Source organism: Poecilia latipinna, unplaced genomic scaffold (genome assembly GCF_001443285.1).
Source record: "Poecilia latipinna isolate Pla-1442-1.1 unplaced genomic scaffold, P_latipinna-1.0 Scaffold37, whole genome shotgun sequence".
In the NCBI taxonomy this organism is placed as follows: Eukaryota; Metazoa; Chordata; class Actinopteri; order Cyprinodontiformes; family Poeciliidae; genus Poecilia; species Poecilia latipinna.
The window spans coordinates 1375748-1402367 of NW_015112653.1; the positions used below are offsets into that span (position 1 = coordinate 1375748).

At 40.0% G+C, this 26620-nt stretch overlaps 1 protein-coding gene across 3 annotated transcripts; it reads left to right on the plus strand.

Moving 5' to 3' along the window:
• The first annotated feature begins 1749 nt into the window (after positions 1–1749).
• On the plus strand, positions 1750–25834 carry LOC106955341 (cytoplasmic dynein 1 intermediate chain 2-like). Of its 3 annotated transcripts, none has more exons than XM_015045462.1 (17): positions 1750–1859; positions 3531–3642; positions 4021–4138; positions 5823–5910; positions 6838–6927; positions 7214–7329; positions 15260–15352; positions 16147–16309; positions 16392–16491; positions 18048–18173; positions 21429–21575; positions 21667–21780; positions 22188–22321; positions 23283–23427; positions 24451–24591; positions 24713–24838; positions 25293–25834. In XM_015045462.1, the coding sequence occupies exons 2-17, from the start codon at positions 3541–3543 to the stop codon at positions 25404–25406; spliced, it is 1917 nt and encodes a 638-aa protein (XP_014900948.1). In that variant the 5' UTR covers positions 1750–1859; positions 3531–3540; the 3' UTR covers positions 25407–25834. The 3 variants fall into 3 exon arrangements, with proteins under 3 accessions (XP_014900948.1, XP_014900956.1, XP_014900964.1); XM_015045470.1 differs by having other exon boundaries at positions 6838–6897; XM_015045478.1 differs by lacking the exon at positions 6838–6927.
• The last annotated feature ends 786 nt before the right edge of the window (positions 25835–26620 follow it).

Below are 26620 nucleotides of genomic sequence, written 5' to 3' on the forward strand. Positions count from 1 at the left end.
CATGTGCATGTAAATATTGATGAGCTGTGTGGGAACAGGATGTAGATGCTCACATTGGAATAGTTATGCACTGTAGATCATAATCCCACAGTTAATTTTTTTTGCTACTATAGATGTTTTGTTTTGTTTATTACTTATTTGCCAACAGCTGAGTTTTTAATAAATTTTGTATTGTTTTTTGCTTAACATGTTTTGCTTTGTATTTATTTTGTCTCTGCTGTGGAATACAGTGGCTAACAAAGTACTCACCTCATTGGATGTTTTACTCTTTACAGATCAATCATGGCTTTAAAAATTGATTTTTGACAATTGTGACAAAAAGCACATTTAATTTCAAAGTAAAAACTGATTTCCACAATATTATGACAAATAAAAATGTGTAACACAAAATAAGTGCTAAAATTTTCACCCCCTTTTAAAGCGACTGACCCAATTCACCAGAGGTCCAGCCAACTGGTGCTGCTCGTCTCACAAGGTGTGAAATGGAGACCACCTGATTGTAGTATCACCTTCCAGACAAAACGCTGCACATCACCAAAAGCACGCCATTCCTGCTGTAGAGCATGGTGGTGGCAGCAGCAGCATCATGCTGTGGTGACGCTTCTCACCAGCAACTCCTGGAAGGTTTGTAGAGGAAGAAGGTAAAATAAATGCTGCAAAATATGAAGAAATCCTGGAGGACAATTTGTTTCCACCTGCTACAGAACTTCAGAAAACATTTATTTTCCATCAAGACGATGACACCATCAGTGAGCTAAAGCTACACGGAAACGATTTGAAGACAACAAATGCGCAAGTCTTAATGGGACCTATCCACACATTCTCCATACTCTGATTTCAGCCAAAGTTGCAACTACTGAATACTGACTTGAATGAGGTAAATATTTATAAAATCACTTATTTTGCATTAATATTTTTGCACTATTTTGTAGAAATCAGTTATTACTCTGATATTAAAGATTTTTATGTCCAAAAAACCCAACTATGTTGCTCATGATTGATTTGTATAAATATTAAAAGGGTAAGACATCCAAAGAGGCAAATGCTTTTTATAGACATGTATAATAATGACATGCAAATAGATAGAAAATTAACAATAAGTTAATGTTAGCATCAGCTTCAGTTTTTAGATTTGTGATGATTCCTCTGTTGAAAGTTGCCCAAGTCAATAATTTCAATGCACATGTCAAATCAGCACTGTTATGAGCCAGATGTGATATTATATGTTCTACAAATACTTTTTTCTCTCTAAAACATATCAAAGATGCTAAGATAAACTAAGTAAATATAGTCTTTAAACTTTTCTTGCAAGAGGAGTGCATTAGGAGGTTCATAACCCATTATCGATGTGGAATTCCTAGCCATAAAATCACTGTAGCAACACGAAAGGATGAATGAATTAACCTTTAAAGCATGTGCACACACATTTTTCACAGCAATTAGGCACACAACCCACTTCAGAACTGCCCTGGATTATCCTTGAGCTGAGAAATTCAATTTAACAGCTTCCAGATGCAACAGAATCTGGTCATTGAGTTTGACTAAATCTAGACTTAAAATCTATCAATGTTGCTGTTATTATGACAGTATTGTTAGAAAAGAAGAAATAAAGATAACAATAATGGTCATTTTTTTCAAAGTTGTCAACAAGTTGGTTTATAATGTTGAACAAATTACTATTCTATTTTTTAATTATTTAGAATACCATACAAAACAATAACTATTAATGTTTTCTTTCTCTGCACCTGTTGTGAATCGCTTGACCGTCTATTTTCCCATTTGAACCTTCTCGGCACCTGTAGTTGAGTTGGCAGCTCAATTGTTTTGTTTTGGTGGTCAAGTTGGAAGTCTACTTCGAGGTTTGTTATCCACGGTTTATTATTAAGATGATATAAGATAAATCATTTACCAGTTCACTTTTTTGTAGTGGTGTTGGCATCTGAATTAGCCTTTTAGTCAGCACCGTTTCTACCGGTTGCCTAGCAGCTAAGCTAACTCAGTCGCTTCAGGTTTGCGTTGGTTAAACTGTCACATTTTCTGTTGCATGAACTATATTAACACATACTATAAAAAGTTACATGTAATCTGAAATACGAAAGCTTGCTGATTTAAAAAAAAAGGACGGCATTATGTAGCTACAAGGCAAATTCTGAAAAACAAGGAAGGCTAATGCTAGCAGCAGAGAGGCCAGCGGCTGAATATTGGCGTTTATTCATTCGATTTCAACGCTTAATGAATTGGCTTTAAGTTTAAAAGTTGTACAAGTTTTAGATTATATCCTTTAACGTTTATACAGGTAAGTAAAATCAGTCAAAAAATGTTTTGAACTAAGAAGTTATGGAAACCTGGTTTTAGCTTTAGGGTGGGGCTCATTTAACCTAATCTAACGACAGTGAGTGGACCGTGACCAAAACGTATCTTGTTGAAAGATGTGTTTAATGCTTTGCTTTTATATATACTTTTTCATACAAATCTTTGAAAACATTTTATTGGCTTAGTATTTACAACATTTCTTATATCCTACTCGCATATTATATAGAGAATAGATTAAGTGTAACAACTAAAGTTATCAGTACTGACAGCTGAGATCCACGCACACTAACTTCTGCTATTTAAACAAATGAAAATCGGTGTCATATTTTATGTCTAAAAGGTATTGCAGTGTGTTAACTATTTGTGAGCACATCCAGGTACATTTTGCTGTTTTTTTCTCCCTACACAAAATGTAATAAAAAGTTATACAACGGTAATTATTTTGTATAAGTTTTTAAATATAAGGAGTTAATTTTCTTCTTTTTAAAAAAATTAAAACAAACCAACAGACAATAATATGTTGCTGCCAACAAAAACAATGATTCATATAGAAGTACGAGGCAGTGGATGATCAACTGAGTCATAATTTATATGTCAGGCTTTTTTTTTTCTTTTTCCCTGTTCTTTAAAGTGATTTGTTACAAATATATATTTTTCCCTTTTTTATATCTCCTATTTTCACTTAGATTAGTAGCTGATTAAGATACCTTAATGCAAAGTTGTGGATTGTCATAATCAGGAACCTGGTTCACATCTTACCAGATTCTCTCACTTTGCTGTAACGTGTGCTAGAAAAGATTAGAGAGCAAGGCTATGAAAGCGCTGCCTCTCAAGCGATCATTGTCCTCTAAAAAAGTTTTGTTGTGCATGAATGGCATCTACTCTTTTCTCCTTCTTGAGTTGCATTAGTAAGATGAGCTTGATTTGCATTATTTTCTGGTCACACTCAAACATATTTGCTTCTTTTGTTTATTATATTTGTAAATAATTTAGTGCAAAAGTGATGGAAAACATTATTAAGCTAAGGACTGTACTAAAATTGTTGGGTAGTTGTGTATATTTCTAGACATAGATGAAGTTTGATTAAAAATATATGCACGGCAATGAATGCAAACTAAAATTTCCATTTTGTTTTGAGAACGCTATCAGAAATATTTAACTGGTTTGGCCGCAGAAGAAACAGAAAACCATTAAGCCATATATTTTTTTTTTCACAGCTGTGACATCATGTCTGACAAAAGTGAACTGAAAGCAGAACTCGAAAGGAAGAAGCTGCGTTTGGCACAAATCCGGGAGGAGAAAAGAAGGAAGGAGGAGGAGCGAAAGAAGGTATGAATTTTCTGACTTAAGGATTTGCATAGTCCGACATTGGATCTACATAAGTGAAATGGAAAATATATTTGGCCAAGTTCAATGTACACGACATAAATGAAAAGCAATTATGGAAATGTTCAAATCTTCTAAAACGATTCTTCCTCCAGGCTTTCTGCTGTAACTGAGCTTCAGTCTTTTTGCATTTGCCATTTTCTGCGACGGCTGAGTTTCTTGCCTTGTTAGTTTAAATTAGGCAGGTAATCATGGTCTTCCTTCAGAGCAGGGTCTGAACAAGACATGAAGCTCTTTGTGCATCGTTTTTGTCTAAGAGTATCTGAATGTAATGTTGATTCCTGAAATAGTCCTGAATGCTTGATGTTTCTCTGTTCGCAGGCAGACCAACAGCAGAAAGAAGCTTCACAACAGCAGGATGACTCCGACTTGGAGAAAAAAAGACGAGAAGCTGACGCTCTTCTGCAGAGCATGGGGATAACACCTGATGCTGCACTTGGTATGTTTATATTTATCTGATGCTGCATTACTTCTGTATGCTGACCTGGTCATTAGGGAACTGCATCGATCAAAACTAATTCAGTCACAACTGTTCAGCTGCATAATTTTTTAAAATTTTTTAGATTTAGCACTGTCAATCAACCTCATGTACTTGCTGCTACATGTGCTGATGTAGCAGCACATGTAGAGGAGAAACAAGTTACTTTTCCAGGAAAACTGTCTATTTGCCATCATTGGTAGCCATGCTTAGTAGCCTGATTATTCACAACAGTCTCTGCTAGCTGCATAGCAGAGAGCAAATGGGGAAAGAAAAGGAGGATGAGCAGCTCCACATAAGATTGTGATTTACAGCAGTAATACCCTCCTTCTGGCTCTGATTTGTTACATCTCGTTACCATTAGATGAAGGCAGATGTTTTTATTCACAGATTGTGTGTCCTACATTATATGATACAGATACATAGTGACAGTTTCAACAAATATGTCAAAATGCACATTTGATCAAGTTTCTTCTGTAGTTTGAGTCGGGAAAGTTAAATTTAGGCAACATTGAGACAGATGCACATATTGTTCATTTGCAACATATGTGCTTTTATCTTTGTATTGCCCAAAATTTGCAGAATGAAATTTTACAGTAAGGCATGTTGGTGTATACAAGTTGCAGAGAATTTATAAAGTTTTTAAAAGATAAAGATGGCTGGTGATAGCAATGAATATCTACTATGTTGCCAATGCTAAATAACTGAATATTTCTTTAACTTGGGTTATTGTTTGTGCAACCTTAGACCCACTGATTCTTAAAGCAAACTGCATTTTAATATGGTGGTGTTTTGTTTTTGTGTAAGTTTATGTCAGCCTTGTTCTCCTAATAGTTTGAAGTCTAAGTTATGCAAATGTAGTCAATTTTATGGTTAGGAAATGCACAATTCCTATAGACAGCAACCATCAGAACTGAAGAAAACCTTTACTTAGTATAAAAATGAAATAAAATGGGCTTTCTTTCCAACTGAGTTGTCTCATATTTATGAAAAATAAAGCAGAGGTAAGGGACTTAAACAAATAAAGCGCATAGATTTGAGCAGAATTTCATAGGACACAACAATCAATCAAATGTTCACTGGATTCGTAGTGGGAACTGCATGTGACGTTTCAGAAACCACATAAAGGAACTACTTAAAATACCCTCTTCCTTTGCTTTTACATTTAAAATCCACAGGCTTCAGACGTTTGATCTAGGAGAAAATCCTTATACAAAAAGTATTTCTAAAAGAAAGTGTGTGTGTAAAAGTTTCCCACACCTGTGTGCAAAACGTCTAAGCAATGTCTCTATTTAAACAGCAGGTGGCAGAAGAGATCCACTAAAAACTCAATGGAGAAGCCGTTTGGAACATAAATGAGACAGCTGTGCCGTGGTTGTGTTTTTAAAGCAGTTTAAGTTTGCTTAGATGTACGTAGGTTTTTATTGGCTGAATTTTTCGAAAAGTATTAAAATGTTTAATTCAGATACAATTTTTGCAAATTGATGCATTATGCTTTGCCTAATTCACTGTTTCCTACACATGAAATGCAGTCTTCCAAGATTTAAGTGGTAAAACATAACCAGCAACACGTTGATGTGTTCCCGCTGTTGAGTTCTGAACCGTTCAGCTTACCGACCGTATTCTGCCTCTGTCTCTAACGTAGCCCCTCCTCTCACGACTCCTGCTCCCAAATCAGCGGAAACTCCTAGTGAAACTGGCAGCCAGGACTCTGATGGAGCCGTGGGACCCAGGTACACAAACACACCCAAGAATCCCTCAGCAAGAGTCCAAACCGCAGCGCAGGAATTTACAAGTGTGGAGAGCCTCCAGGCTTCCCTGTTTCAGAAGATATTTCCTACCTAAAGCAAATTCTAGATATTTATTGCTTCATTGCGTCTCTTATAAAAGATAATTCTCCTTTTTTTTTTTTCTCCTGCTTTGACATGTGATCAGCCTTTTTGCAGATTGCAGATGTGTAATGCTGTAAATATTGCTGTAAATGTGCTGAGATGCATTGTCAGCTTGTGTGTTTTGCTTTTATGTGCCTGTTGCTGCGTTTTACTGTGACATAAAGGTTACAGACGCCAGTAAATCCTGCAGCTTAGCTTAAACTCAGATTAGCTCTGCCATTGCTGCAGTGAGTGATGACAAATTTATGCCAACCGAGGACATGTTTATTTCATTTATGTGCCACCGAATTAGAACTCTCCCAAATTAACAATGAAACAGCGGGCTGCTGTGACGCCTGGGGGACTTCTTAACCCCTAATTAGAGCCCCCTTCCCTGGGCTGAAATTCAAGCTCCTCCAGTGCCCCATCAGGCCCGGTGAGCTGTTCCCACTACGTGTTGACTCATTTCCCTCACCAGCTTGGCCATTTCCTACACACATGGAGGTCATGTTTTCTCCCAGAGGGCTCCCCTCTCCACCGCCACCATTCTGGCTACACAACGCTCAAAGCCTTTGGTGTGACAAAGTTTGGACAGATCCATTGTTCAATTTCTGTTTTTTTTTGTTTTTTTTTTGTTGGGAAATTAAATCTGCATTGGTATAAATTGAACAGACTTTTGATCGTTCCAATCAGCATGTTCTGATGCTAACATTATCTGGTCTCTTCATATGTGCTTGCTTGTCTGTCTGTCTGTCACTAATGCTACCTTGTTGCTGTGACACTAATCAGGACTCTGCACTGGGACTCTGACCCGTCCACTCTTCAACTTCACTCTGATTCTGAGCTGGGGTACTGGACACTCTCTTCTCTCCTTTCCTGGTCATTTTCCTTTCTCTCAATCTATGGCATGGTTACTTTAGCTTTCAGGGTCATTGTTAAGTTGATTCAGTCCAGGAGAAACGGTGATGTCATGCATGTTGAAAAGATCGAATTATATAGCGCTAATAAATTGTGAACTAATCAATTTCTTTCACGGTACCGAGAAAGACAAATTATTTTAGATAAGCTAAAGAGTTTCTCTGAGTGAGGTGAGGATTGTTGCAAAATATATTAAGGATGGTTAATGTTATGTGGTGCAGAGTTTGAGTTGTTCTGTGTTTTCTAGGCGTGTGACTCCAAAACTGGGAATGGCCAAAGTCACGCAGGTGGACTTCCCACCACGTGAGACAGTGTCCTACACCAAGGAGACTCAGACACCAGCGCCCGTCCAGGCTAAAGAAGGTGATTTATGTTTTGTTTTTGTTTTGTTTTAGATGTTTTCCTTCAAAAAATCAGAAATCCGTGGAGGTTTTTTTTTTTATACAGAATTGCCCTGTCTCTACCGATCTTGTCTCTCTAAAATTAATTCATATATATATATATAATTTTTTTTAAGTTGTCCTCAAGTGATCATTAAATATCTTGCTAGCAGCGAGAGCTGCACAATATATCAAATCAGTCGACATCGCAATTTCCGAGTGTGCAATTTAAAAGGACTTCTTGGATGCGACGTCGGCAGGACTGCATGGTCACAGCGAGATATTTAATTGCAACACTATGTTTGAAAATTGCGATGACTATATTAATTACAATTAACCCACATTTGCTGACACTTTTCTTTCTTTACCTGCCACTCAGTGAGCTCTAATGTCTCAGCAGTTAAAGATACACATCAGCTGTGGGCATTAAGGGTAGTTGGAGTCCATTCAACAGGCCAATGTTATTGCATGTAGCGTAATATATAAGCTATTGCCTGCAATGCGTATCAGTACAGTCAGCATATACTAATACAGAGCGTGTAAAAGCCTTACTCAGAACATATGTTATCCTACTAAATGTTGCACCCAAACAATCATTTGTGTTTGTGATGTTGGAAAAAGTAATATTAAAATGATTGTTTCATACTCTCTTCAAATATACTAACTATGAGGGTGTAAATGAAATAGTATAGCCTTCCAAATGTAGCTGCAAAGTTGAGTGAAGTGCAAACTGTCTTTTATACCCACACCTGTTATAGTTCATGGCAATTCGATTAAGATGCTAAATCTCAGGGGGAGTGGTGGGTTCACGGTGGAAAGGAAAGAAGAGTGAGAGGAATGTGAGTTAAATCTAATATTCAATAATATTAAAGCTATTTTACTTTCTTTTAACTCGTGTGACCCTATTAGGAGCAGAGGTGATGTAAGAGAACTCGGATATTGAAAAGCCACATTTTACCATTATGTTGAAATTAAGAAAATGATTACAGAGTTGATGTGAAAAGAATGCTACTTTTAGCATCTTAAATGCTAAAAACTGAAATGTTGTTTGCCTTTTAAGCTTTCTGTTATCTGCTGAAAATCTTACTTTCTCTCTCGCAGCTTGAATTAAACAGACATTTTGTCTTTTAAATAGCTTCCTGGATCCCACTGCTTCTCTGATTTCACAACAACTTCCACACTGAAGAGTGTTGTTGTTACCATGACCTAGTCGCTTTTAGATACAGGTCGAGCTAAAAATCATCTAGTTCTGGTCACGAGCTGATTTCTCTGTTCATCTCCACTCATTCATTACGTTCGGACTAACAAGGCTTCAGAATTTTGTTTCTTTAAGATATGTATTATTTCTTGAGGGTGAAGGGGCCGCTAACAGGAACATTTGGGGAAAAGAGGGAAATGAATGACGTGTGGCAAAGCTTTACAAAGCCCCGAGATGAAAGTGATGGAAAAATGAGATGTAGGAAACACAAGAAGTCAGAGCAGAGACTCGGTTCAGACGGGCTCGGCTCCTCTGAACCCCACCAGCAGCTCAGCTTTGGTGTAATTAGCGAGCAGGATGAGAAACCAGTGACAGGAAGGAGAAATGCGATTGGAGCGGAAGATATGAAGCGCTGTGTGTTCAGCTGCTTATTGCCTCTGAAGCGTGTTGATATGTATGTAATTGCTGCTCCGAAGCTTTCATGTGGGTGGACAAACTGAATATTTGTGCCGAAATCCACATGTTGAACACATGTTGTATTAAATATTCAATATTCCCAGTTGAGCTGCTTGTTCTTGGATGATTTTTTTTTTTTTGTTTGTCTTTAAATGGTGAATAACGGGCTTGTCTGACATCCTGATGAGGATTTCGGTTTTGAACCTTCACGTTAAGCTACTGGATGAATTTGTCTTTTAACTCATCTCAGTTTGCACCAGTTAACACTCGTCTTCCGCGGCCATGAAAGCTTGGTTTGGATTTTAAACAGTGTACTGATGTGTAGAAAATTCAGAGATGACATGCAGAGTGCGTAAGGTCAGATTTCTCTCTTGTTTTGGAAAGGGGATCGTGGGGGTACACTACAAACCAAACTAGTGAAGGATGAAGAACATCTTTTTTTTTTTTTTGCTCCTCATTTCTCCGGCCTCCACTGGATATAGTAAAACTGTGTTAAACAACGACGCTCTCTGCCAGCTGTTCAACACAGAGCCCCCCTTCCCCTCTCTGCCACTATGTAATCATTTCATCAACTCCTTCGCTTCCCCTGTCTTCTCCCTTCACCGAACAGGCACATAACAAAACGCACTCAGTGACATTGTGCATTTTCACACCATCACTTCTGGCGCCCGATGAGACGGCGATGCCTCCCCATCTTGCTCCCGTTTGCCACATTTGTGATGCGTGGGGTGGCGTCTGGCCTGCTTTCTGATTGAGTGATTTATCGTGTTGTGGAAAGGAGGCAGCGGCGCCGCACTCTCAAGGTCAGCAGGCGGTGGCATTAGAGGGAGCGGCTCTCGCGCCCTGGCTGCTGCAGGTTGAGGGTTCCCACTGTGTGTTCCTGACATCCCAGAAAAACGAGTTGAAGATTCGAGATCACCAGCTTATGTTCACACCTATAAGAGAAAACAACAATGAACAATCAGGGAGAATGCTATCTAATTTTTTTTTTGTTTGTTTATTTGTTTGTTTGTTTGTTTTATTCCTGAAAAGCTTTTGCTGATGCAGCGAAATGGAGTTACTAAGCAACCCTTGAAGTCCTAGTGAACTTGAAATCTTGTTGTCTTTATCTTATTTTCATGTGTAGAAGAAATTATTTGTAGCCATAATACAAAAAAGTTATACTTTTAGGGACCAAAATTGTTCTGATGCTCCATTATTTGATATTACAAACCAGAAGGCATCTGATTGTTTTTATAGTCACCACAGTCATCAGGAATAATTAACAAAATATAAAAAAAATGACTAAAAACTGTTTTACTTAAATTTGAATAAGAAATTTAACTATTAAGCAAAAAAAAAAAATGATTGTAATTATATCAAGCAAAGACATTTCCACAATTTTTTTTTTTTTTTTTTTTTTTGCAATTTGGTGATGAAGCACCAAGTCTTTGAGATTGGAAGGCCTCCCTTCCATCACCCTCATCTTTAAATCCCTCCACAGACTCAAGTCTGGACTCTGTCCAGGCCACTCCAAAATGTCATTACCTCTGCTCAGAAGAAGTATGCTGGTAAAATTGAACGACCAGTGTTAAACCTGATTCTACCGGTGTTCATAAATAATTTTTGTCCTAATTATATTAAGAAAATAATAAAACCAATACATTATCTCTCTTTATTGTATCCTTTTTTGTTTTCCTAGACCCGATGTTAAATAATCTGCAGCCGTTTTCAATATAATTTGGGGAAAAAATAGTTTTTACATTTACAATATCATGATTTGGATTAAATTGTCATCTTACTGTTAATAAAGTCATATCAAGTAACATCATGATGAAAAAAACATTAAAGTAACCTTTTGTGCTTCTTGTAATATGTATATAAAACACCTTATCGATATAATGATATTATTTGCTGCTAAGATGTGCTGAAAGTAGCACAAAATATTCACTTAGCTGTTAAAAAAATAAAAATCACATTTTTTGTGGTTCATCATCTCGTCACTGGTCAAGAAAGTCGGTCAGACTGAAAATTGGAGGATCAACAGAGGATAACTGGTGCATCTGTACTTTGTCAGGCTTCAGTTCTTTGGATATTTTCCACAGTGCTATTTGTAAGACATCTGATTAGTTTTACTAGTACGCAGAGGTGGTACAAGACCATATGACTAACTCCTATCATAAAAGTTTATTGAGTTTAAAAAAAAAAACAAGCGTGTGGAAGAATATTTTGCTTTCAGAGCGTTAAAGCTGACATTTAAATTCACAAAACGACACTAAAAAGAGAAAACCATTAGTATTAAACAATGAATTTAAAAGAATTGGCTTATTAAATGTGAGCAATACAAATCCTGACTGCAAAGTTAACTGAATAAACACTTTTCATTGCAGCAATGTAAACGGCACGCTTTCAGTTAGCATTGCACAGCATACCAACTCATGATTGTCCTTTGTCGTCGTCGCAAATTGCTTTGATGCAATATTTTGTCAGCTATTATATATTCAAACGTCATGCATTCATGCTCTGCATATTGGCTAAACTTCGATTGCCCTTGATGCTTACTTCTGATATATTTAGTGTCTGAAACACTGAAACTTGTGAAGAGTTGTGATGGCAAAAAAGGAAAGAGTCAGGTGGGATTTTCAACAACGACATTGGCTCCGTTTGTTTTCCTGATTTCTATTTTCGATCCGTTGACGTCTCACCATATGTGTGGAGTTTGCAGTAAAGGAAGTGTCTCGTTAATCTACTAAACTGGTGAACGTGTCAGTGCTGCAGTATTTCCAGACTGCATCAATATGCTCTCTTCAATAAAAGGCTGTAATTATGGAGTAAGATATTGTTGGACACTGTGGGGAGGGTGGGGGGTGGATTGGTTGGTTCAGCACCGCATTTCAAAAGACTCGTCAGGAACACAAGTACGCCAAGCGGTTCAGTAGATCTCATATTTAATTGAATGTGATTGTTTTAATCACTTTGAATTTAGAGGTAGGTCAAAACTTTTAATCATAAAGTCCTTAAAGGCCTGCTTGCTTCAAGTGCCACTTGGAATTGTGGTCAGCTTTTATGCACTTGATGATTAGTAGCGCTTGAATATCTGTCGTAGAGTAGCTGATCATTTCAAGGAGGAAATTTTATGTTTTCCTTTTTTAAATTTCCTCATTGTATGATTTTTATTAATGTGCGCCCTTTTTGATTTTGATGTGCGAGTCTCCCAGAGGTTTACTTTGTTCCTTCAACCAATACTGGCGTTTGCTATTTGCAAGGTTTAGATAATACTCGTATGTTAGAAGCACTTTATTTTTAAGATGAACGATGGTAGTACTATTATACGTCTGTAGTATTAGAGTACTGGTTTTCTATGGGTTTGTAAGTGGTGTTTATCAGAGAAATATCAGCTAGTGCCTGGAAACAGAGGATTTTCAGCTTGATTGTTTCAGACCAGTGATATGCTGGCTGGTTGAAAACTCAAAAATCAGATCTTGTTTTTAATCCTTGATCACATGAAGCTAAGCTCTACCAAGTTGCGCTAGCAACACAACTCTTCGCTTGGCTTTAGATGAAGGTAAAGGTATTGCAGCTATTTAAAAAGAAGCTGTATTTGAACGACATATGGAGACTTATTGTGCTGAATTCAGGCTGCAAGAGAGAGCTGGACTTTCATCAGATAACAGACTGAATGGAGTATTTGAGGAGAAATCTGTCCACAGATTTTCTAGACCGTGACTCTAAATTATTTGTAGAAAATTCACCTATTTGTGGAATTTTTCAGGAAATCATATGCAAAATATTTGGTTGGGGAAAAAAATGCAGTGCTGACTGCTAAAATACCTAGATGCAATGCTACTTGACATATGCTACTGGCTAGCATTTGCAAAACAGCCAATCCAGGAGTGCCATTTATTTTCCTTAGCTCTGATTTGCTTCACCCCCAACAGCGGAATTAAAGAAGACTGTAGACATTACCTTCTGTGGTAGTGCCAACTATGCGAATTTAGGTGTATTTGGGTTTCATTTAGTAATACAGGAAGTTTAAAGCATTTTTCTGCGGATCTCAAAAATTTGCAGATTTTGGCTATGTGTTGCCGACTGTTGTTTATAACCCCTTGCACTTTTTTTTTTTCTTATCTTTCAACAAATGTTATGAAGCCTGGTGGATTTAAAACTGATCTTTGGACACCCTAAAGCAAAGGTTGAGGTTTGGTTTCTCGAGGAATGCACGCAGTCTACTGTTTTAGAATGCTAGCTACAGTAGCTTTACTGAATGTTAACATCAGTTATCGATGTCACATTAGAAATAGTCGTATCTTTCCTACATTTGCCCTGACTTGGCCTCTGCTCCTAATATGAATAAAATCATGACTAAATAAAGACTTCAAGACTGGACTAGAGAAAATCCTTTCAGTGCCATTCCTATAGCTGCTGATATCATTCTAAAATCTGTATCAGCAAATCAAAGCTTTAAAAAAGCCAAAGACTTTTTAAAGTCTATTCAGCCTCAAAATTTCAATCTGTGGGTCTCTGATCTTCAAGTTCTTACGGTGCGACACTGAAGACGAAGCCTGGCTGACTTTCCAGCTGTGTACAGCAGTTGTTTAATACTTGTTCGTCCTTTGCCATGTTTGCATTAATGTATTGTCTGTCGACTTGGACTTGCTGTTGCTCTTTCCACCCCTCCACTCCCTGTCCTATCCTGCCTCCTCCCCCCCATCCCAAAAAAAGCTTTTATTTCTTAAGTGGTACAAAAGCCATAATTGGACTTGCTTTGAAAGAGGTGTCAGTGTATGGGACATTGGTGATCCGGGTGAATTCTGTTAAATGCAACCCACCCACCCTTGCTGCTTCTATCCCCCACCCGCACGCGCGCACAGCCCCCCAGCGGGGTCACCAGGATCACTAGCTTTTCTCCAAATGGCCATTTTGGCTGGCAGGTGCATTATACCCTTTATTTTCAGATTGTCTGTCCGCTCCTAATGCCTGGCAGGTTGATTGCTCCGGCTGCCTCACCAGGGAAAGGGCTGACGAGCGTGGCCGGGACTAGCTGAAAGACAGTGATTACTGTTTTCCTTTAAGCCTGATTGAGGCCCTTGAAAGGAAAGATTTTAACCTTCTCCTGTTGGGAGTAGGGTATGGCTGCACATCGAAATGGCTCGTGTCATCAACCCGATTCTGTAAACTCATCAGCGCTCCCAATAACCTTCGTCCCTCAACCCTCCGTCTGAGGAAAGGGATAAATCACTTTATGGACAAAGTGACGGATGACATTATCATTTAGATTATCTCACTGGGAGAGAAACTCTTGCTTGTGGTGTGGTGATCTTAGATTAACTGCGAACGCCTTTTGGAAACAAAGCAAGAACGTCCGCCTGCCCAGTTCGAATTGCGTCTTTTCTCCTTTCGTTTTACGTTTAATATGATCTCGAGAAGATGTCCTGGGAAGAATCACGTTAGTCTTCTTTGAGGTGAAACCTGTGTGCAGTTTGCCAGCTGGTGTGGCCTGTATTTTGTTGTACACTCTCAGAGCCTGAATAGGAGCTGCAGGACCTCCTGCTAGGACGGTAATTGCGCAGGCTTGTCTGGAGGCGGCCAGGCGGAAAACCTCTGTGCCATCCCCATGCCACCTCTGAAGTGCACAAGACAATCCCTGCATCACCATCTGCTTTTGCACCATGCCGTCATCTGGTCAAGTCCAAAAGGATGGGCCGAGGCAGCTGCTCCTCACCCTCTGCCCCGTGGCCTAGACGGGGGCAACCTGCAACTGGGACACAGAGGAAACGGCTACACTGACAGCCAGACTCCCTTTGAAAGGATTGTGTCTCATTAACAGTTGGCGAAAGACAGGGGTCCCTATGACAACAAGACACCCGCTGCGCCGTGTCCCTTTAATACAAACTTCCCTGCTATAAAGGAGCAGGTTCCTCTTTGAAAAGCAACATAGTGCTGACAAACCAAACAAATGCAAGGCAGAGATACAAAATCACTCTATAGCTGCGCCCGTAATCGCTGGGTGGAGCTTTTATTGAAAGCGAAAAATAATGAAGGTGTGAAATAAAGCGGCCAAGCTGCATGAAGCATCCATTTGAAGACGTAATCGTTCCTCTTGATAAAGTTTTCCACTTTATTTTGATTTTTTTAAATGCTATTGTAATATAGAAATCGGACAAAAACGGGTAATCACAAGGATGTGACCTTTTAGGGTTTGTTTCACACATCAGGAGATAAAGTTTGTAGAGCCTCGTTTAATCTGTGACCTGAGTTTTTATGACTTTTTGATCGACAGAGGAAGAAGAGGAGGAAGAAATTGCTCCAGCTCAACCAGTAGTCGAGGATCAAACTGAGAAACTGGTCCAGAAAGAAGAGGAAGAAGAAGAAGGTAATTCACTACTACTAATCCTAACTGTACTAAAATTTCAATTGGAGTTGTTGGGATTTTTACAGAGCATCACACTGATGCCTCCCAAAGACGTTCATACAGCTTTAGATCGACAATTACAAAGTGCTTTTGAATCCAGCGCCCTTTACCTTAAATGAAATCGACTCCCTTTAGAACTGTAATTCTGACCTCAGAGGTTTGGTAGAGAACATTAGAAAACAACCAGCATCTCAAGGCCAGGCAGGCAGAACATTAATTAGAGAAGCAGCAAAGAGGACCTACTGTTAATCTGGATCTGCAGAGATCTACAACTCAGATGAGAATATCTGGCAACAGAGTAACTATTATCTAAGTGTGAAATTGTCATCCTTATAATAACACCATAAAAATCCGTTTTGCCTTAAGCCATGTGGTTACCCTGGTCAGATGAGACAAAAATTTTGCTTTTCGACCCATTTGGAGAAAAAACCCCCCAAAAGTGTATGTAGTAATCCATACAGTGACACATAGTGGTGGCAGCATCACGGTGTGATTCACACAGTGTGATTGAAATCAAAGAGAACTTTGCTAGTAAGTCTTGCAACTGCAACTCATCTGAAACTTTTCAGGAATTTCACTTGTAGAAGCAAAATAAAAGTTGTTATTGTCCTTCCTCTTTGTACTGGTCTGCCACAAAGAATCCCAATAAAATCCATTAACCTTTGTGGTTTTGGCTTAACAAAAAAAAGAGAAAAAGTTTTAGTTCTTTATCTTCCACATCTCCACAGCAGTTAAGTTTCTGTTTCTTTGTCAAGCCCCGCCGCACGAGCTGACCGAGGAGGAAAAACTCCAGATCCTCCACTCCGAGGAGTTTGCTAAATTCTTCGACCAGAGCACTCGCATCATCGAGCGAGCGCTCTACGAGCACGTGGACATCTTCTTTGACTACAGCGGTCGTGACCTGGAGGACAAGGAAGGGTAAATGGCGCTTAATTCAAAAGCCGTAATTGTTTATTTTGAAGTATTACTTTTCATTGATTGATGTCATTTCCCTCTCCAGGGAAATTCAGGCGGGAGCGAAGCTTTCACTGAACAGGCAGTTCATGGACGAGAGCTGGTCCAAGCATCGGGTCGTCACATGTCTGGACTGGTCTCCGCAGGTGATTTTCTCTGACAGTTGCATCATTTTAACACGTCCCTCAAACCGCCATTAAGCAATTGTTTAATCACTCCTTTTTCTAAAAAAAAAAAAAAAGAAAATCAAATTGAAGGAAAAGTGAATGTAATGGTTTCTAATTGGCTTTTTAAAGGGCTTTGATCTTGTTTTATGGTTACCTTGCTTCAGTTTGACAACATTTCCCTTTCAGCCAAAACTCCCTCTGGAAAACCAAGTTTGGTCCCGTACACATTGTAGCCGGATCCGCTGGCTGTAATGATTTATTTCCTTTGGTGTCTAAGGTCATTTCACTCCTGATTCTGCAATGGTTTTTGACAGTGACTGAGCACCTAACCTCTTTGTTCACTGTATTTCTGGCCCAGAGCAACATTAACACCTGAAAAAACTCAGCAGCATCCTGCAAACATCCACAACGTGTTTGTATATCTAGATGTTGTTTCCTTTTTGATTTTTGATGCAGTTTTATCACCGTTTTGGAACAATTTTTTGTTTTTAAACTGCTCCTGAAGTAGTCGTGTTTTAATGAAATAATAAAAGGAATAAAGGATATTATTGAGGATCTGAAATGGTTGAGCTGCATGAAACGAGCCACAAATATGTACGGAAAGAGTCACTTTTTCAGCATAGACGTTTTGGCTTTTGAAAATTTTATTTGGTGGGAAAAAGAAATAATATCCATCATTCCACTCATTTTATTTCCATAGCTCAGAGTGATGTCAACTCACCATCTTGTCTGACAAGCAGGTTTTACAGATTTTATTATTTGGATCTTGAATTCAGGCCAATGCTACGATAGAATATTAGGGCCAGGCTGCAATGTTTTTTCAATAAAATCTTGCCTTAAATATGAATAAAGACTTTATATTAGGAGACTTCAGTTGTAGTTTTATGAAAACTCCTTCACAAAACATAGCAACAAACTAAAATTAGGAATTTTAACATCTTATGAAGCTATACTTTGCTATCAGTTTTACAAATAAGGAAATACTTAATCTTTTAACAAGTCAGCATCAAATCATTATCGGGAGTAGGACTTTGAATTGATTGAGCAAACGACTGGGTCTATTTTGGAGAAAAAAGCCACACAACTAAACTGGTCATGTCATAGGTCGATAACTAGAAGCTTTTTTTTTTCTATTTTCATTAAAACAACTTTTTTTTTCTTAATTTTGAGGTGTTCTGGTAAATTAGAATAGACAGTCTGCTAATATTATGACTTTATTCTCATAATTAAACAAAAATTGCTACTGGCTGCTGGCCTTTGTATTGTAGTTGCTCTAATACTCCATCATACAAATTCACAGAAGAGGAGTTTGAAAAAAAAACCCCGTTTTGAAAGTGGTGATATTTTTTTTTTTTTTTAGAAAAGAAAGAGAGAAAACATTTTACTAAAATTGTATCTGACATGACAAAAATCAGAGATTTTATTTTTAAGCCATATTGCCCAGGCCAATACTGGCAGCTGTTGCTTTTCCACATACAACTAGATGTGAGGAGTGTGTCTATTTTACCCATTTGTTTTCTTTTTTCTCTCACTAGTATCCTGAGCTCCTGGTCGCCTCCTACAACAACAACGAGGAGGCTCCACACGAACCAGACGGCGTGGCTTTAGTCTGGAACATGAAGTACAAGAAAGCCACGCCAGAATACGTCTTCCACTGTCAGGTACCAAAACCAACATCCCTCACTTTTCCTTCTTGAACTCTCTTCTGTGTGATTTTTTTTTTTTTTCTGCCCCACCCCCACAAATATACCTCGCTCCACAAGTGTGGAACAGCGCCAACCCTTTCGCTCCCCCCCTTCCTGCCTCCATTCACATGGTGAGTTCAACATGCTGGCATTCACCTCCACCACATCTTTCCACAAACACATGTTCTGGAGAAGACCCGTGGCGCAAGACCTGAACGGACTCCAAGAGCTGCAGCAGGATTAAGTGTGGGTGGGTTTTGGTGGGGGGTGTGGAGCAGGAGTTGGGGGTGGGGGGTGGGGGGGGGGCGCAGGGCTGGTTATCATGTGCATCTAAACAAGGGCTCTGTGTTCAGACAGAGCGAGCTGGGAGAGCAGTTGAGCGCCATGGCTCTGCTCAGCTTTATATTAATGCTGCCCCGAGGCTCCTTCACCAGGACGAGTTGAGTAGAACCACATGTTGCCTTCAGAGCGGATGTCATCGAAGACTCGCTGCTGAGATGAATAAAACTGAACAGAAGTGTGAATGCAGTTTGCTTTGTGCTTCCAAGTTGGCTCAAAAGCTGATTTTTTTTTTTATTCTTTCTTTTTCTCTACTTTTTTGTCGCATTATTTCCCTCTCGATGATTATTTGATTAAAAGGTGGTTGTAGCTGAAGCAGTCAGAGTGTTTATAACACCTCCGCTGCAGTAAAAGCAAACATCGATTCTATTAGATAGTTAGTTTGTCAACACTGGTGGATATACAAATCTGGTTTCGTTTTTGTTTTCCCGGACAAAAATGGAACCTTTTCATTTTAATATGAAGCATAACTGGAAAAGAACACACTGGCTATTAATATTCTGGAAGAATATGAGGCAGGTGATGAGTTACCCGTCTCTAATCATGGGGTCAGTAAGATAAACTTGAAGTAAAATGCCGCAGCAATTTAAATTTGACACACAAATTCAAAAATGGAAATTTAAAACATGACTAGCTTTTAATTAGAAAAGAAAAGCAATAATTATTCCTTCTGCTGTTAAAGTAATGTTACTACATTCAAAATTATGACGCCTTTCACGTTCATTTGCTTTTCATACGTAGCAGCAAATATACAGATTCTTTAAATTCAGGGTGGTTTTTAATAATACAGCATATTTTTCCCCCACTCTTCTCTGTGTTTGATAACTCTAGCTTATTTTAGCAGCTTAATCGGTTAGGCTATCTGCTCCCGAAACATCAAATCTGTTCAAAATTTATTTGAATTGCACAGTCATAAACAGCTTTTACTTCACTAAGATAATTTTCAAAGATAAGATAAATAAAAGCAATAACGTTCTGATAAATTGTAACTAATAAAATAAAGTAACAAATTAAAAAATCAAGAGGTCCCAGAATTAAAAGCAGGTTTTAAGCAGGGACTCAGTCTCTTCAGATTGCAGTCTGGATCTGGGAAGGTTCAGCAGTAGCTTGTTTGTGAGCCTTGCAACCCCAGCCGGAGTGTGATGACGTAAAACATGCTGCTTGACGCTCGACTGCTGTACTTTTAACAGTTTTGATGGGAGCGTTGGGCATTGCTCCTTGAGTTTCCACTCAAGTTGAAAAAAATCAAATGGAAAAAGTCACTTAAATAGATATTCTGACAACATGAAGTAGGATAGAACATGTCAAAAAGCAACACTTCAAGAAAGAGATTCAAGAACAGATGAGAAATAAAATGATTTCAAAGGATTTGGGAGGTTAGCAAACCATTTGTGAGTCGGTAAAGAGACTGATTATGGACTTGCTGTAACATTAGTTGCCCATTTGGGACCTGAATAAATCTGAACTGAACTGAAAGGTGACGTCCATCAAGGTCAAAACCACCGTGGATCAAAATGAACACAAGCATTTCTTTATGATCCCCAAAACTTTTGGGAAAATATTTTGTGTACAGAGACAAAAAAAAAAAAAAAACATTTGTGGAAGGTTACACATGGCATTAAACCAACACAGCATTTCAGAAAAAGAACACGGTGTGATTATCTGCAGCTGCTTTGCTGTTTCAAGACCTGGGCGACTGGCTGGAAACAAAGGAAACATGAACTCTACTTTCTAGCATTGAATGTTTGACCTCTGAGTGACTCGAGAAGCAAAGTTGAGTTCAGACTTGAAATGGATTTGGATGCTGTAAAGGGGGGCTGTGGGGGGTCTTCAACCTCCGTCCTCAAGAAGTGCTGTCCTGCGACTTTTAACTGCATTTCTGCTTCGACACACTTCAATGAAATAATCGGGTTGTTATCAGGATATTGGAGAACTTAACTGCACACTCAGGAGGTAATTTAGTCATTTAATTCAGGTGTGTTGGATCAGGGGCACAACTAAAAGTTGCAGGACACCGGCCCTTTAAGAACTGGAGGTGTTGACCCCTGCTGTGGAGTGACCTTAAACAAGTTGTTTATGCTCATGTCCAGTCCACTGTGGCTGATTTTAAAACAACAGAGGATTCTGTGAGCCACAGTTCCTCCATAGCTACTGCTTGACCAGTTATTGGGATTAGGGAGCAATTACTTTGTAAATATGGCCAAGTTGGTTTGGATGGATTTCTCCCTCCCCTTTAATAAATGCATTTTTGACTTCACTCAGTTTGGTGATCTGAAACATTTTAAAATATTGAGGATAATTGGGCCTGTCACAATAACAATTTTTACCGGAATTGTCAGAGAAGTAACTGCGATAAATGACGATATTGTTGTTTTGAGATCGTTTTAAAGTCATGTATTGGAAATGGCATAATAATGGTGGTCTGCAGCACTCGGCCCGTCTTAAAGTGATGTTTGAAGAAATAGGAAAAAATAGGTGGCTCATTAGAATTGGTTTAATAAAATACAGTGTGACCAAAATGAGTGAAAAAGAAGCCAGAATATGAAGAACAGCCTAAAGAAATAACACTCGTGAATACTTTTAGAAGTTTCACAGAACGTTTGGCTCCTGGAAGCCAAACGTACACAAACCAGTTCTGTGACGCATCGGTTCGGTTCTCGGAGGCGGTTTCTGGCGACCTTTTCTCAGCTCGAAGCATCGGCTTCAGGAATGTTGCAATACAACACAAAAAAAAAAAAAGAATCACCTCATTTTCTAGTCTGTTTCTCCCACAGTTAACGAAATGCAAACCATGAGTCAAGTTTTCCCTCAAAAGTTCACTTGAAACGTTTCATTTGTTTGACAAGCATCAGAGATCTAACCGTTCGACCTTTTTGTCTTTGGTCTGTGCAGTCGGCCGTGATGTCTGCGGCGTTTGCCAAGTTTCACCCGAACGTCGTGGTTGGAGGGACGTACTCTGGGCAGATCGTTCTGTGGGACAACAGGAGCAATAAGAGGACCCCCGTGCAGAGGACCCCGCTCTCGGCGGCAGCGCACACGGTACTGCAGACGCCCCACGCGGGGGCGAATGAACTTGATTTACCTTCAGCATGGCAGCAGAAAAATAAATTCACCTTCACTGCGTTCGCAGCACCCGGTGTATTGTGTGAACGTAGTCGGCACGCAGAACGCCCACAACCTGATTAGCATCTCGACGGACGGCAAGATCTGCTCCTGGAGTCTGGATATGCTCTCCCAGCCGCAGGTGAGGGAAAACTCAGAGAAGCGCTGATCCGAGCGAGGCGGCTGTTAAACAGCTTCTTGCTTCCTTCACTTCCTCCGCTGCCATTGCTAAAACTACAGGCTACAATTCTAATACAGCGCCGAAAATCGACGTCACCTTCCACAACTTCTCTTTCTGTTCGGCGGAGACTAAAACATGTTACTCCGAGTCTCATTCATGCTGAATGTCACTTCCGATTTATTTCAGCATACAGATTCACTCGTTCCTTCACTTTGAAGGAGGTAGTTTTGGACCACTTGTCCTGCCAGGATCCCGATGTCAAAGTACTGGATTTGCACGATTGAGCTATGCTTTGAGTTTAATAGGTTGCTCTTGGCAACAAACGCGACATGCATAACGAACGTCGTTCCATGTTTTTCCCTCCACAGGACAGCATGGAGCTCGTCTTCAAGCAGTCCAAAACCGTCGCCGTCACCTCCATGTCCTTCCCTCTCGGAGACGTCAACAACTTTGTGGTGGGCAGCGAGGATGGCTCCGTCTACATGTCGTGTCGTCATGGAAGGTGCGATCGCAGCCCTTTTTCTTCTTCTTCTTCTTTTTTTTTTCTTCCTCAAAACTCCTGCAGGAAGCTGAGGCAACCTGTTAAGCCCACCTAGGACCGGGTGTCAAATAAATAAAGCCCACTCGCTTCCCAGCACAGCCCAAATCCAGCACTTGATCTCCTGCTGTTTGAGGTTTCACTCCTGCCCAGTCATCCTGTTTTTCTTTTCCGCTTGTCAGTTTATGTTTGCAAAGGTCATTCAATATAAACAGGGCACACATGCAGGGGAAACAAATCATTTTTTCCCCTCTCGGCGTGTTTCTGCGCTCCAGACAGTTTGTTTACAGGCCGTTGTCCCAGAGAGAATAAAAACTGCAGTTCATCCCACAATGTTCCCGTCTGTGAGGCCGGGGCCTGCCCTCCCCGAGTGCCGAAATGTGGCTTGAATCAGCGCAGCCGCTCGGTGGCGTGTCAGCCACCTCCGCAGCGCATCCAGAGAGGGCATCGCTGCGAGGTTCTGCGCAGCAGAATCACCTCTGTAATTGGGGGGAATAATTTTCCACCTCATTTACAATGGTGTGATACTCTCATCGCAGTTAATAATGCATAAGCATCACTCATGCTGAGTATTTACCCCTCTACATTAATTATCAGAGCCTCAGTTGGATAACAGCTCTGCAACATGTGGTTGAAGGGACGCGGGCACTTTCTGCCTCCCTGCTGCTAATTACATGATCTAAGTAAATGATTACTGTGAGCGTGTCCAGGAGAGGTCCGTCTGCGCCCGTCGAGTCCCTTCATGCTCAATGAAACGCTTAAATAGTCGCCGCCAGCAGCAGCAGCAGAGCCGACTGTTAACCTTTTTAGGGTTTTGTTGCTCTGAAAGCTTCAGCGTAGCGTGAGCACGCGTATCTAATCCGAGGGTCAGTTCCTCACATCTGTGGCTCGTTATGGCGCTCATTCGGATCTGTGCGCTCCACAGCAAAGCGGGGATCAGCGAGATGTTTGAGGGCCACCACGGCCCCGTCACCGGGATCCACTGCCACACAGCTGCAGGGCCGCTGGACTTCTCCCACCTGTTTGTCACCTCATCCTTCGACTGGACCGTCAAACTGTGGAGCACCAAGGTAAGACTGCTACAAGGGAACGGAGGAGATATGAGGGGGTTTGTTAAACTGCAGTGGTTGTGACTTTTGGTGCAGCTTCTTTCTCTAATTTTGTCAACTTTTATTGGGATTTTATTCTGCATATTTGTACAAAACAAGCCAGTTTCACTTAATCTCCCTTTCACCATGTTAGCAGTGCAACCAGCTCCCTAAACAGGAAATAAATTCCACCTGGGTGAATTTTTTATTCTCAATACAATGCCACCTTTGGTGTCAAACTCATTTTCATTTTGAGCCACATCAAGATCATGAATGTCCTTAAAGGGCCGGTTGCACCAGAATGTCCTGATGAAACCCATTAAACTGTTAAAAATGTGACTAATAGCTGCCTTTGCATTTAATGAGTACTAACTAAAGTTAAATAATATTGAGCATTTCTTCACATTGATGTAATCAGGCAGAGTACAGAAAAAAATAGATGTAATTTGATCACTAAAATAATACTTGGAGACATAATTTATGTTGGAGTTGAGGGTGCCAAAGGAAAACGTTATGGCGCGCAGAATTTGGACCTTTGGGCGTTAAGGTTTTACACATGCGGCGTAGAAGTTCATTCCCACAGTGAAATATGGCGGTGACAGTCTAAATAAATATAATCTGTAAAACAATATGTTAAACAACACAGTGTTGTTTTGTCATTTCTAGAAGCTCAGGTTTAATTACCGGTTTAAACAAATGTAATAAAGAGAAAATATAGATAGAAACCGTTTCTTTTTTGTAACTTTTCAAGCTTGCTTGCATTATTTTGAAGTTTTCAAGAAATTATCCAGGCAAAAGAGAGAGAGAGCAGTGTGTGACGTTTAAGTGAATGTTGTGTAATTTCTAACTTTCTGTTTAAGTGTCGTAGATGTGAGTAAAGCTGTAGTGACAGTCGGGTCAGAATAAGATTTATTTTCAAGTTTCTGAGCATCCGGTGTGTGAAAAAACTCACATTCTGTTTTACTTTCATCAGAATGAGTGTTCCCATGTGTTTCTCCTGTGCAGAATAACAAGCCGCTCTACTCGTTTGAAGACAACTCCGACTACGTGTATGACGTCATGTGGTCTCCCACTCACCCGGCTCTGTTTGCATGCGTGGACGGCATCGGCCACCTGGACCTGTGGAACCTGAACAACGACACCGAGGTCCGGTTCCTCCTCCGACACCTTCCTATGCTGGCTCCCACATGCAGCAGCAGCAGCAGAGTTGTCTGCAGAGAACCGTTCCTCCTCTGATTGATATTCTGCGCCGCTTTTGTTGTTTCAGGTCCCCACTGCTAGCGTTGTGGTGGAGGGGAGCCCGGCCCTCAACAGGGTCAGATGGGCTCATACCGGGAGAGAGATCGCAGTGGGAGACTCCGATGGACGCATTCTTGTTTATGAGGTTGGAGAGGTGAGCAAACATGACTGTTCATCCAGCGTGAGCTGCGCTCTTGCTTTCCTGCGCTGCATGAAATTAGCTTTTAATATTTTCCAGGGCATGATTGGTATGAAAACTAAAAAAAAAAAAAAAAAAGGGGGGATGAAAATGATTCCACATCCCATTTGTTTTTGTCCTCATTTTCATCCATTCATCTTTCAAAAGAAACCAGAAATAATGATAACTCTGGACATTTCACTCTGGAGAAGTAAGAGATTTGACATGCAAACTGTGTAGCAGCCCCTAGCTTTGTTGCACAAATGAGCGATTAATTATTTAAAATATTCACTTCAGCCTAATGAGACGTATTTAAAGGATCGTTTAATGAACCGCTCTGAGCAGTTCGGGTCTCTGTTATTTAACCATTATCTGCGTAAATGGCCGTCGCCCGCAGCCTGGAGTAACTCTTCTGTGCCCCTCCTTCCAGCAAATTGCGGTTCCGCGAAACGACGAGTGGACGCGCTTCGTCTGCACGCTGGCAGAGATCAACGAGAACAGAGACGACGCGGAGGAGCTGGCCGCTCAGCATCTGACTGCGTGAGCTCGTCCCTGCGGCTCGCTGCGGCGTTTAAGGGACCAGCTGGGCGCTCGTTACTGTCGGCCCTGTTTTCTGACCACATGACTGTAGGATGAAAGTGTGAACATTTTCTGATTTCCATCACCGGTCTTCCTCAAATAGAGATCCAAGCAGCAGGGTTATCAAACGGCGACACTAACACGAAGCCATTTTTAAAAAAAATAAAGTAAAATAAAATGTTCGTCTTCTCTTCAACCAGATGCCTTAATGATTATCTGTAAAATCTTTACCTGTCAGTATGTTGGTGCATGTCTACAAGAGCCTTAACTTTTGTGTTGTTTTTTTTTTTTTTCAAGCCAAATAGATGCACCACTGCACAAACTCAGAAATGTCAGTCATGCTGTAGTTGTTCTGTTTCTATTAAAGTTATGAACCAGCCAGGTCTAAAATAACCCAGTGGTGTGATCATCTCAGAGGTTTTCTTTCACTCACCTTGTCATATTAACTACAGGCTTTTAATGATAAACTGAACCACTCAGTTTCAGCATAGAATGATTACTAAACTTGCATGCATACGGGTAGATAAACACGCAGAAAACCACTTTTTTTATGGACCCGTGCAAGCTTCTTTCTTATAGATGGATATTTTTATCTCCTACTAATTTCAATTGGTTGATTTCTCAGCATGAGCATTTTGAATTTGGGTTAGGTTTTCAGAAGTTTGATGTCGGCCCGGTTTGTCTGTTCCAAAGCCAGTTCTGATGTGTTTTTGTCCAAGTTTGAATTTTCTGTTGATTTCAGGTTAATTAAAGAATCTGGACACATGCCTCTTCCCTGTTTATTTTCACCAAGCAGGTTCATCAGTACCACTGTAAGCTCATGAGGCCCATATCATAATGTTGCCACTACCATGCAAGGGCTACTCCACTGTTCAGTTTAAAAGCCTCGCCTCGACTCCTCCAAACAGATTTCTTGTCATTGTTGCTTAACAGTTCTTCATTTTCTGCTCTCAACATGGATACATTTTTTTTTTCTAGAAGACTTTTGAGGTCCTCTGTGCAGTTCATTGTGTTGATTTTTCTTTTTTGATCAACAAATCATCTTCCAGCTTTGTGGTATGTTTAAAATTCCTGGCTTTTTTTTTTTTTTTTTTTTTTACATGCTGACCAATTTTCCGTCTTTGAGTTTTGACGACTCCAACTAGAGTGGTTTCATTTCTATCCACGTGTTTTATACTT